At 41.9% G+C, this 13,307-nt stretch overlaps 1 protein-coding gene across 3 annotated transcripts in view; it reads right to left on the minus strand.

Moving 5' to 3' along the window:
* CLUH (clustered mitochondria homolog) overlaps positions 1-13,307 on the minus strand; it is a 177,030-nt gene that overhangs the window by 70,365 nt on the left and 93,358 nt on the right. For all 3 annotated transcript variants that reach the window (XM_073616707.1, XM_073616706.1, XM_073616708.1), the window contains exons 13-15: positions 12,838-12,938; positions 10,397-10,549; positions 9,179-9,241 (exon numbers count right to left, since the gene is read on the minus strand). In XM_073616707.1, coding sequence (XP_073472808.1) covers positions 9,179-9,241; positions 10,397-10,549; positions 12,838-12,938 — 317 coding nt within the window. The remainder of the gene's footprint in view (positions 1-9,178; positions 9,242-10,396; positions 10,550-12,837; positions 12,939-13,307) is intronic.

Below are 13,307 nucleotides of genomic sequence, written 5' to 3' on the forward strand. Positions count from 1 at the left end.
AAGCAAAAGCATGCAGATGGCTATAGCCCAGCCACGGCCTTTGCTTGAGTAAAGGAACGTCCAGACTGATATACCCAGATGAGTCGTCTGTATACCGCAATCCCCTGTTGCCGTGGGTGTCCGGTAGATCTCGGTTACTCAGCTCTTTGCACATCACTCCCAAAGTCCCAAACTTTGGGAGTGGTGTGCAAAGAGCTGAGTAACCGAGATCTGGACGTTCCTTTACTCAAGCAAGGGCCGTGGCTGGGCTATAGCCATCTGCATGCTTTTGCTTGCCATCTGGTAAGCGAGTTTTTTATTAGGTGGTGGCACTTAAGTTTCGATCAAGCTAACATCTTGATATTTATAAGCCATTGCTGGTTTGGACCTTATATAGCGCAGCTTCTCTTTTCTAAAACCTCGTTTTTGTCTGCGAGGCCCGGGTACCATCCTATGGCCTCAGGGGCGAGAATAGATACGGCTGTGGAGGTTTTTTAAATCCGTCATGGATCCCTCTAGGAGCTCCTCAGAGCACATCTTCACTCGTGACCAACACCTTAGACACTGGCAAAAAAACTGAGGTACTCCTGGAAGGAGGAGGGGTTATATAGGGAAGTCAATTTCCTGTATTGGTTATACCAGTGTCAACACCTGAAGGTAGGCCCATAACTCACTAAGTAAATACTTGAGGCTCTGTGTCCTATGATGTACGATAAAGAAATACAGATTTTAACTTGTAAGCAACCAGTGTCAGAAAAAGGCTTAGGCATTAAGGGGTTAAGACAAGTGTGTTTAATTTTACTGTCCTCCTTATATCACAATTTAAAGGAAGCTCCCCAAATTATACTGATATACTACCCCCCCCCCCCCCCAATCGATGGCAATATTTCCTGCTGCAAATGCGGATGCCAATTCGCAATGACGTCATGACCTTTTGCATCACAATGCAAATTTGACAACGTCATCATGGAAATAACAGAGAAAACCCTATAAACAGAGGAAGTGAAGGGGTGGCCTCCATTTTATTTCAACCATATGGGGATAGTTTGGTCCCCTCAATTTTCTTTCACTTTTTATTTGGTGCACATATTGTTTTCACTCCTAAGTGTATTATTTAAAGCGGGGTTCCACCCAAATTTTGAACAATATCTGTATGTATTCTCTTCCTTGCCTAGATGCTGACATGCCGTTTAAAAAAATTTAAATCGCCGTAATTACCTTTTATTTTTCTATTCTTCTTTGCACTTCCTGGTTCTCCTCCCGTGGGAGTAGGCATGTTTCTAGCCTCTCCCAGACTCCTGGGAGCTAGTCTCAGGCTTCCCAGGATGCCACTGAGTATGTGCGGGAACGAGCTGTGAATGCTGGGAGCACAGCATTCACCACATCCAGGAAATAAATGCTTGTGGGCTTCAAATGCCCACAATGAAGATGGAAACCGCCTGCAGTGAATAATATAAGTTATTCTTTCCGACGAAATCTGACACAGGCGGACATATTACACACAATATGTGAGTATGTAATGCTGAGAAGAAAAGTTTGTGAATGAACTCAAAAAAAAAAAAAAAAAAAAAAAAAGATAGATAGGTGGACCCCCGCTTTAAGCAAAACATTTAGCTTACTTTTGGGTGCACCTTTATTTTTTGGGGTTCAGCATGGTTTTGTGGGGAGTGTTTTTGAATGCTGGCAGGCAGGATTTATTAAAGGGGTTGTAAAGTCATTTTATGCATTAAGATAAAAAAGCCTTCTGTGTGCAATAAATAATAATATACTAAATAATAAATTACCGGAGCGCCATCCCTGTCCACAAGGGTCTTGGACATCCGGGACTCTCCCTCCTGACTGGCTGAGACACAGCAGCGGCGCCATTGGCTCCCGCTGCTGTCAGTCAGTTAGCCAATCAGGAGAGAGAGAGGGGGCGGGGTTGAACCACAGCTTAATGTCTGAGTGGACACACAGAGCTGCAGCTCTGCTTGGGTGCCCCATAGCAAGCTGCTTGCTGTGGAGGCACTCAAGGGGAAGGGGCTAGGAGCACAGAAGAGGCATCTGAGAAGGAGGATATGGGCTGCTCTGTGCAAATCCACTGCAACAGAGCAGGCAAGTATGACATGTTTGTTATTTTCATAGAATAAAAAAAAAAAGAATTTAAAATCACTAAGTATTTTGTGTATGAGGCAAAAGTGATCCATTAGTAGTGGCTTTCTTAGCTGGAGGTTTATTCTCAATTATTGGGATAGTGTAGTTCTATTTTGGTCCAGGCAGGATAATTTTGATAGGTACTGACAGTATTATCTTGTCTGTGAGGCACCTCTGGAATATTGGGGCTATATGACTAGTTACACCCGAGAGGAGTTCTCATCACAAATAAATCTCAAGGTCAGTATGAATTCCTAGTGGACAGCCTGGTTTGTTCCAGAGCTAGACAGACTTCTAACCACCAGTGGACAGACAGGCTAGCCAGATTAGTGAGTTAATGAGTTCAGTCACTTTAGCTGTGGTCAGGACTGCATTTATTACCAATAAGGGCTCTTTATTCCACTGTAGTTATCCTTAATATACCTTCTGGTCCAGGCAGGAACTACAGCTATATGAGCTACTGTTAGGAAAAGCCTTGAATGTGGGCAACCCCCTGGTTTTGGAGGTGGCTATTACAGTGTATGCCTGAGGTAATACTCAGGAAGGCTTCTAATCACAGGACTTGAACCAAATATTAGTCAAGACCAGCATGAGCTCTAAGTGGACAGCCTGGTTTGATCTAGTCCAGTGTCTGATAGATGCAGTAACTCCAGCAGGCAACCAGACTAACCCGAATCCCTAGTTACTGAGGCTGGGAGTTGTTCAAGTTATATATACTTGGTAAGGAGGGTTCCTTTCTTCCTCTTTTTCCTCTCCTCTGGTTACTGTATTCCCAAAATCACTGCTTATGTCATTTGTCAAATCAATAAATACTAACCCTCCCCTGAGGTATAGATAAAACACACAGTCAAGACATTTTATATAATTTTGAATAAAAGTTATGTTTTAATATCAGTGGCACTGGTGTGCAGTGAAACACACCCTTTGTTCAGCTAAAAGTATTTGATTGCCAGAATAGGTATTTTCTCTTTGTACAGTGAGGGGAAAAAATTATTTGATTCCCTGCTGATTTTGTACGTTTTCCCACTGCCCACCACTTGCCAAAAAAATGATCAGTCTATAATTTTAATGGTAGGTTTATTTCAACAGTGAGACACAGAACAAAAAAAAAAAAAATCCAGAAGTCCGCATTTCAAAAAAAGTTATTAACCGATTTGCATTTAAATGAGTGAAATAAGTATTTGACCCCTCCGCAAAACATGACTTAGTACTTGGTGACATAACCCTTGTTGGCAATCACAGGGGGTCAGACGACATTTCTTGTAGTTGGCCACCAGGTTTACATACATCTCAGGAGGGATTTTGTCCCACTACTCTTTGCAGATCCTCTCCAAGTCATTAAGGTTTCAAGGCTGACGTTAGGTAACTCGAACCTTCAGCTCTCTCCACATATTTTCTATAGGGTTAAGGTCTGGAGACTGGCTAGGCCACTCCAGGACCCTAATGTGCTTCTTCTTGAGCCACTCTTTTGTTGCCTTGGCCGTGTATTTTGGGTCATTGTCATGCTGGAATACCCATCCACGACCCATTTTCAATGCTCTTGCTGAGGGAAAGAGGTTCTCAACCAAGATTTGACGGGACATGGCCCTGTCCATCGTCCCTTTAGCAGAAAAACACCCCAAAGCATAATATTTCCACCTCGTTTCATGGTGGGGATGGTGTTCTTGGGGTCATAGGCAGCATTCCTCCTACTCCAAACACGGCAAGTTGAGTTGATGCCAAAGAGCTTGATTTTGGTCTCACCTGACCACAACACTTTCACCCAGTTCTCTGAATTATTCAGATGTTCATTAGCCATCAGACAGGCCTATACATGTGCTTTCTTGAGCAGGGGGACCTCGTGGATCCTGTAGGATTTCAGTCCTTCACGGCGTAGTGTGTTACAAATTGTTTTCTTGGCGACTATGGTCCCAGCTGCCTTGAGATCACTGACAAGATTCTCCCATGTAGTTCTGGGCTTATTCCTCACCGTTCTCATGATCATTGAAACTCCACAAGGTAGAATCTTGCATGGAGCCCCAGACCAAGGGAGATTGACAGTTATTTTGTGATTATTTCATTTGCAAATAATTGCACCAACTGTTGTCACCCTCTCACCAAGCTGCTTGGCAATCGTCTTGTAGCCCATTTCAGCTTTGTGTAGGTCTACTACCTTGTTCCTGACATCCATGGACAGCTCTTTGGTCTTGGCCAAGGTGAAGAGATTGGAATCTGATTGATTGCTTCTATGGACAGGAGTCTTTTAACAGGTAACAAGCTGAGATAAGAAGCACTCCCTTTGAGTGCTCCTAATTCTCAGCTTATCTGTATAGAAGACACCTGGGAACCAGAAATCTTGCTGATTGATAGGGGATCAAATACTTATTTCACTCATTAAAATCAATTTATAAACTTTTTTAAAATGCTTTTTTCTGGATATTTTTGTTGTTATTCTGTCTCTCACTGTTATTATAAACCTACCATTAAAATTAGACTGATCATTTCTTTGCCAGTGGGCAAATGTACAAAATCAACAGGGGATCAAATACTTTTTCCCTCACTGTACTTAAGGCATTAGTCTGTAGTAATAGACCCAAAAAAGTAAACCGAAAGGAGGACTGTTGTGTGATTGTGGCTTCAGGTAAATAAAAGAAAATTTAGACAGGCTTTTTTTTTTTTCTTTTAAATACCAGCTGTTAGAGGGGGTGGGAGGGTTACTAATATCCTAGAGTTGGGCTTTAAGTTAACACAACAATTAACCAACAGTTTTGACAATACACCCAATAAATTATTAACAAGGGATGAACTATTGATTTTAAAAAAAAGTGTGTATTGGAACATTTGCCCTGCCCATCCATTAATAGTCATAAATAGGCGTGAAAAAATCATCCTAGACAGGACATGAAGAGCTTGGCTTAGCATGGCCCCTATGCTAGGTTTGCATATAAGGCTCCATTCACATCAGATGCAGTGGGATTGCTCTGGGTGGTTATTCCAGTGCAGTCCCACCGCATGACAAGGCAAAATGCCTTGTCTCCTGCGTGCCCAATTTACACCACTGCATTGTGGTGGTGGGTGTGGGGGCACGGTGCGCTGCAAAATTAGTGCATGCACTACTTTTTTTTCAGCGCAGCATCACACAGCGAGCAGTTGAATTTTATGAAATGCCTGTGTGACATTTAAAGGGTAAGCTCACTTTTGTACACCTTTTTTTTTTTATTCCAGCTCCCCCCTATGCACCAATATAGCATTCATGTACTTTTTTTTTTTCCCATTAAATCTACAGTCACTTACTTTTGTTGTTCTAATCCACGTTTCCAGACGTTTCCATTAGTAATGTCTTTCTTCCCTACAGACTTTAGGTCATGACACAGGAAGCTCACCTCATTAGCACTCACCCTGCATCATCCACCCACCCATTCCCAGGTGCACATTTTTTTAAATGAAATGCAATCAGTGATCACCCTTCTCACTAAATACACAATATACAATCAGATTGTATAGTGTATGGCCATGTTTTATACACCTAAAATAACTAGTTGCGCTTTCAGAGCCATTAATTGTTAACGGCACACCAAACACAAAAGCAAACAAACATTTTGTCATTTGAAAAAACGAGGGACAAATGCTGCAAAATGCACAGTAAAAAACATGCAACCCACAAAACGCCAAAATGTCCCATTAACCACATGTAGTGCAGCCAATTGAAATCAACAGGCTGCCCTATGCGTCACAGGAAAAACGAGACACAAAACGTTCACTCCCACTATGCTAGATGTGAATGGGGAAAGTGAAATTGATGCAGTAACACAAGAACAATAAGGCTCCATTCACATCTGTGCGTTTCCTTGCATTTCAGAAATACGCGGCACCAAAAATCACAGTAAAAAAAAAAAAAAAAAAGCACCAAGCTCCGCTCTAGAAAAAAATAAAATTCTGAAGCCTCTTTGGGGCAATTGCTGCGTGTCGGGCAGCCCATTCAGGTGGTTGGGCTGCCCTATATGTAATGAGCGAAAATGCTCCAAATCGCCCCACCCCCTCGCTAAAAAAACCAAAACAAACAAAAAAAATACATGTGGGAATGAGAGTTCCCGCTACGCAGAGTTGTTGTGAACAGGGCTCGACGGCTGAGTGTTTGTCCACTCCCTTCTATGTACTTGTATAAAGATGGCCATACACTATGCAATCTGGTTGTGTATTTAGTAAGAAGGGTGATCACTGACTGATTGCATTTCATTTAAAAAAAGTGCACCTGGGAATGGGTGGGTGGATGATACAGGGTGTGTGCTAATGAGGTCAGCTAGTCAACTCCTTCCTGTGTCATGTCCTACAGTCTGTAAAGAAGAAAGACATTATTAATGGAAACATCTGGAAACGTGGACTAGGACAAGAAAAGTAAGTGACTGTAGATTAAATAGAAAGCTTTAAAAATGTTGCTATACTGGTGCATAGGGGAGCTGGAATTTAGAAAAAAAAAAAAAGTACAAAAAGGTGAAGGCAACCTTAAAAAAACAAAACAAAAAAAACTTTAAAACACAAACAAAAAAAGGAATGGTGCTGTACAGAGCAGTGATTTCCACCGGACCGCACACCAGCTGCTGCTGCGTTATAAAGCACTAACTTGTGTGGACGGACCCTAAACTATTACATAGTGAACCCTGACCAGCACACAAGGAGAGGAAGCAGTAGTTACATAGAAATACAACAATAAAAAAGAATTACATGCATCTATTCAGACTGGGCAAATCCATGTGCATACAGTCAGCAGAGTTTAAAGATTAGCACTTTCCTGATTCACCTGGTTTTCAAATTATTTCAATAATTCACTACTAACATTAGCTATGACTGTAAGGCCAGGTTCACACTGGTACATGTCGACACGACAGTTGTATGACTGTGGACTTTGCCCTGCGACTTCATGTCTGACTTCAATGAACGGGATCAGACTTTGATCCCGACAATACCAGGCCCTTTGACTCTGGTATGGATTTCAAGGGGAACTCCCACACAAAAAAAAATGGCATGGGGTCCCCCTTAAAATCCATGCCAGACCCTAATCCGAGTACGCAGCCACTTCCTGACAACCCTGGGCTATGGTTGTCGGGGTCTGTGGGCGGGGGGGAGGGGGGGGTTATCAAAATCAAGAAACACCCTTTAAACAAGGGGGCCCCAGATCCCAGCCCCCCCCCCACCCTATGTGAATGAGTAGGGGTACATTGTACCCCTACTCATTCACCCAAAAAAAGCCAGTACACAGGTTTTTGACAAAGTCCTTTATCAAAGCAGCTTCAGTGTCTCTTCTCCCTCAGATTTCTTCTCCCTCTGGTGAGGTCTTCATCCTCCGGAATCATCTCACTGCGCTGATGTCTTCTTCCTCCAGTTCTTCTCACTGCGCGGATGTCTTCTTCTGCTGGTTCTTCTCTCCACTGTCTTCTTCCAATGCTAGCTCCCGCTGCAAATGTTAGCTCCGACGTGTGCCATTGCTTATATAGCCATGGGGTGTGGCCATCCAGTGACGTCATCTGGAGACCCTGCCTCCTTGTGATGTGACGTCACATGGCTAGATAAGTGATGGCACATGTCAGAGCTAACATTTACAGCGGGAGCTAGCGTCAGGAGAAGAACTGTAAGAAGAACCGGCAGAGGAAGAAGACAGCAGAGAGAAGAACTGGAGGAACGGAAGATGAATCGGAGGAACGGAAGAAGAACCATCAGAGGAAGAAGACATCAGCGTGGCTGGAAGAACCAGAGGAAGACGATATCAGCGCAGCAAAATGAACCGGTGAATGAAGACATCACCGGAGCGAGAAGAAATCTGAGGGAGAAGAGACGCTGAAGCTGCTTTAATAAAAGGACTTTGTCAAAAACCTTTGTTCTGGTTTTTGCCCCAAAGCACCCACCCTCCCATGTTGAGAGCATGTTGTCTGGCATGGTCCAGGAAAGGGGGGGGCACTCGCTCGCCCCCCCCCCCCCCTTACCTGCTGGTCTGTATGCTCGGATAAGGGTCTAGTATGGATTTTGAGGGGGGCCCCACACCACTTTTTTTTTATTTTGGCGTGGGGGTTCCCCTTAAAGACCAAACCAGACCGAAGGGTCTGGTATAATCTTGGGACGAACCCCATGCGTTTTTTTTTTTTAATTTTGGGGTGGGGGTTTACCCTCAAGACCCATAGGGCCTGGTATGGAATTGGGAGGGGAACCCCATGTCGTTTTTTTTTTTTATTTTTTTTATTTTAGCGTGGGGTTCCCCTTCAAGATCCTTAGAATACAAGTTGCATTCCAAAGTCGGATCAGTTAAGATAATCCGACTTTAATGATATTCAATGGAGTAGGACCAAAATCTGACCAAAGTAGTGCAGGAACCTTTTTCAAAGTCGGAGCAACTTGTGTCGGACCAATTAAGATGGCTCATATAGGAAACCACTGATTTATACACGTCATGCGACACGTGCTCTCAAGGTCGGATCATATGTCGAACCAGTGTGAACCCGGCCTAATCCATGAAAAATTGTTTTACTGCACACACAATGTACACAGCTGTGTGTTATTCCATACACAATGAGTTAATCCTGCATGATCTTTGAAAGCGGTGCAGAAAATATCTATAGTAAGGGATGGTCAGGTTATGGTGAATGAAATAATAGTCTGTGAGCTTAATACATGTAATATCCTAGTACATAGTATTTGCTGAGCATTGCCAGACTCCAACAAGTCATTTGGCTTGACAGCCCAGGCCACAATAGACGCACAGACAGTGGAAGTCCAAATACAAATAATTTTTCCCATCTAGCTCTATCTAGTGCTCATACACAGGACACTTGTCTATTAAATTTAAAACCGCGTAATTTGTCATATTTACTTTTTATATTGGAACCTTGACTCCTGGGGTCAAATGTGGAGAGCAAGTCTGGATCCAAAGCATTAAATACAGCATCTAAACATTGCCATTTCTTACTAATAGCAGACAAAATATTCCCATGCCCTTATATTCGCTAATGTGCTAAAAAAAAGATAAAATAGTGCCACTAAAAACTAAATTTTAGCAAATCCCTCTATAAAACAAACAAAAAAAAAATGTTTATATTACCTGCAGATAGGTCTTGAAAACATGCTTTGCAGATCTTGTAATCATTTCACTAATTAAGATTTTCTGAAAAAAGATGAACAGAAGACACAATCATAATTTGTTTTTTTTTTTTACTATAAAACGTATACATTTAAACACCCAAAAGTAGTGCAATCAAAAATATACATTGGTGTCAGGTATTTCTGGACTGAAGAGGGTGAACAGCTGCTTTTCTGTATTGATGACAGAAGATCAATGTGAAATATCAGGTAACCCCCTTTGCAAGAAGAGTGGTGAGCTGATAAAGTCTATGGTGCCCATAGGAAATAAAATGGTAATGTTAAAATGTTGATAAAGTGCTTGAATTTGAAAGATGCAGAACCAGGCTGTTCCCCCTGCAGTCTCTTGTTCTTTTACATAATCAATTTTTTTTTTTTTAAGTCTGTACTAAGGAAGTAAGGAGGCTACAATTTCTGACTCTGTCTAATAATGTTGCCTACTGAACTGAACCTGGCTGCCAGGATTATTCATCAGCTTTAGTACTTTCTCAGGCACCCTGGAACAGGAATGCTGTATTCAGGGTGTGCTGTGAACAATAAAGTTGATTGCCGGAATGCTACTTGCTGTACAGCTGTCAGTTCTGATCTTGTGAATGCAGCTGGAAGACAAGCCATGAGGGAGTCAGCACCTAAGGTAAAGAAGCATTAAACAGAATCATCATTTTGCGTATTAGCATATCAGCAATAGCAGCCTCCACTGCTGTTCTCTCAGCACAGGATTCAATAAAGAAATGGAACAACATTTATTTAATAATGCACCCAAATTTACATTTCCCCTTTCAAAAAGCAGTGAATCCATAGACAATATCCACAGTAAGATAGCCATCCTATAGCCTTGTACCTTGTTCCTTAAGCCTAGTACACACAGGACGAACGTTGGCTGGCACTAGCCGGTTCAATAGAAACCAACCAACATTCGGCCTGTATGTACTGCAGCCAGGCTGAAAGAAGCCTGCTTCTGCCAAAGGGACATGACCAAAAAAGGTCTGCCATCCCATGGTCAAAACACAATAGAACAGCAGGGGAAATTGCTGTACTAACATCACATAGTACAACGGCTCCGACCTGAGCTGGCAGTTTTTTTTTCGTTCAGCTGTCAAGATTGAAACGAAAAAAAAAATAGTAGTGTGTACCAGGTTTTACAAACTGCTGACAAAAAACAACCGACTTCATTACTTACATAAACATGATCTAATTGAGATGGAACAGGAAACTTCTTGACAATTTCTATGACTTTTCCAAGGTAGCGCATATTAATTCCTCTCTGATGCATAGCTTCAGCTAATGAGGGTCCATCCATGGGAACTACATTATGGTCAAGGCAGTCCTTAATCTGTAAAGCAGGACACAGCATTACACGTGGTTACACGGAGCACTTGGTGTACAAACACAAAGCTGTAACCACTAAATCAGTGTATAACAATATGCTTGCCCTTTTTGTGTGTCATGTCTTATTAAAATAGCACCATTATATTACCAAACCTCTTTTATTTACTGACTTCACACCCAAAATATTTAATTCCCTTCATGGCCAGAGCAATTGTGAAGAATTGAAGACTGCTTGTTGATTTTAGTGGCTATTTTTCATTTAAAAGGGTTGTAAAGGTATTTTTTTTTAAATAACAAACATGTTATACTTACCTCCACTGTGCAGCTCGTTTTGCACAAAGTGGACCCGAACCTGGTCTTCTGGGGTCCCTCGTGGCTGTCTCAGCTCCTCACCGCAAGAGCTAAACACCTTCATGCGAGCTCTCTCACATGGTGTTTAGTTCTTGCGGGCGCGCTCCTGTGATACAGCCGGCGGCTGCAGCCGCTGACTGTATCACTCGGCCCCGCCCACGTCACTGGACGTGATTGACAGCAGCGCGAGCCGATGGCAGCCAATCAACGGCCAGGCTGAAAGGCGAAGAGGATGTCGGGAGCAAGCGCGGGACTTTCAAGGGGTCCGGTAAGTAAAACGGGGTTGCTTGGGGGCCGGCATTGTCGGATGTTTTTTCACCTTAATGCATAGGATGCATTAAACTGAAAAAACGTGAACCTTTACAACCCCTTTAAGTCTTAGGCTTAATGTACACGGGACGTTTTTACAACCTCTCCTGAACGATTTAACTTGACAGATAGTAACCCACGTTTAAAACGTTCATTTTGCCACATTTATATGCCCAGTTTAGCCGCGTTTGCGTTTAAAAAAAATATATATTTTTTTTTTTTCAAAATAGCCAAAAATTAAAAACGCCTGTAAACGAAATGCGGCTAAATGCGAGTTGCCGTGTTTAGAAGCGTTTGGCGCTTGAAATGCCTCTAAACTCAGCGTCTGAACTAATTTTTTTGCTGTCTCAAAAAAAAGGCCTCTAAACTCAACTGTCTAAAAACGACATTAAACAAACCTGTGTGCATGTACACATAAGAAAACATTAGAGGAGTTCAGGGGCAGCTGAAAAAAAGCAGGCAACTGCCTCTGAACGTCCATTTACCAGCAGCAGTGTACATGAGGCCTTAGGGCTTATGCACGCAGGGCATTGGAAAAAATGAGCTGCAAAGCCACTACCAACGTCAGAAAAAAGCCATTGTAAAAATGTGCTTTTAGTAGCCCTTTGTATTCGCGTTCATGCAAGTTTAGCCGCGCTAGGTTTTAGCGGCGTTTCTCTGCCTCTATTCAAAATCAATGGTTCCCTATGAGAGCCCATTGATTTGAATAGAAGTTGGAACATGATGATCCGACTTGTGCGCTGAGGATCCTGAAGAGGAACCCCAGCCAAAGTGGGGAAAAAAAAAAAAGAAAAAAAAATCTTTACCACACAGAAGATAGATTTTAAGGGGAACCCCCACACCAACAAAAATAACAAAAAACAAGATAGATATGCATTAAAAATTTAGCTGAAGTAAAACAAATGTGTTGGCCCCTTCTACTAATATCTGTCATAACGAAAACAAAGACTTAGTTTTCTGCAGCATAAAACAATCATTGTTATGATGGACGATAACCACTCTAGCAAGGAGAGTAGGTCTCTATAGTCAAGAAACTAAAAATGATTGGCTCCTAGGCAAGATTACAGACTTCTGCACTACAGCGACACTGTAATCGAAGGTCTCTCAGGGGCACACTTGAAAACGTACTCAAAAGGAGCAAAGACAAGGCCTCTGTCTTGTCTTCTGGGTTATATAACATCTTCATTAGTAAAGAAGAAGTTATTAAGCTGTACCCCAGCAACCTGCATAGCCAGGTTCATATAGATATCAGCTGGAAATGCTAAGCAATCATTAATTTGTACATTTGTGTTGTTTTATTCACTTTGCTACACTTTTTCTCTTACCAAAATGGATAAATTGAGAAACAAAATGTAGCCCTGTGGTACACAACCAGCTTCCTTTTGTTTTCCCATACTGTAAAAGGAAGAACGTGATGTGACCCCATTGTCATTTTAATTTTCCAGTCTTTGAACAACTTATCCCAAAAAAAAACAAAAAAAAAAAAACACATAAAATACCTTTTTAAAATGGTCTTACCAGTGTCAATATGACCTTCACTGTATTGTGATGACATTACAGAAGCATTTGCTTGCCATTGTAAAATGTAATCATAATGATGCAATGGACACGATGTTCTAAAAACATTCTTACCAAACATGGAATTTGACAGGTCAGCACAAAAGAGGCTGCATCCTTCAGCAACTGTTTCTGATTCTGCACTTCTGCCTGTGCACACTCAGAAAAACGCACACCTGTGATGAAAACACATGTAAGTGGCATGTATTAGTTGTCTCCCATTCACTTCCCTTTAAAATGCCTGTAAAAATTCAAGTGGTAGTAAACTCTCATGCATGATTTTTGCCTATAAGGCCTAAGTTATTATACAGGATTTATATAGCGCCAACAGTTTACACAGTGCTTTACAATATAAAAGGGAGACAATACAAATACAATAAAATACAAGAGGATTAAGAGGGCCCTGCTCAGAAGAGCTTACAATCTAATAGGGTGGGGCAGGTGGTACAAAAGCTTGTAACTGTGGGAAATGAGCGGTTTGGAAGTGGTAAAATGATTAGTTGGAGGAGTGATAGAAGAGATGAGTTTTCAGGGATTGCCTGAAG

Source organism: Aquarana catesbeiana, linkage group LG02 (assembly GCF_042186555.1).
Source record: "Aquarana catesbeiana isolate 2022-GZ linkage group LG02, ASM4218655v1, whole genome shotgun sequence".
NCBI lineage: Eukaryota > Metazoa > Chordata > Amphibia > Anura > Ranidae > Aquarana > Aquarana catesbeiana.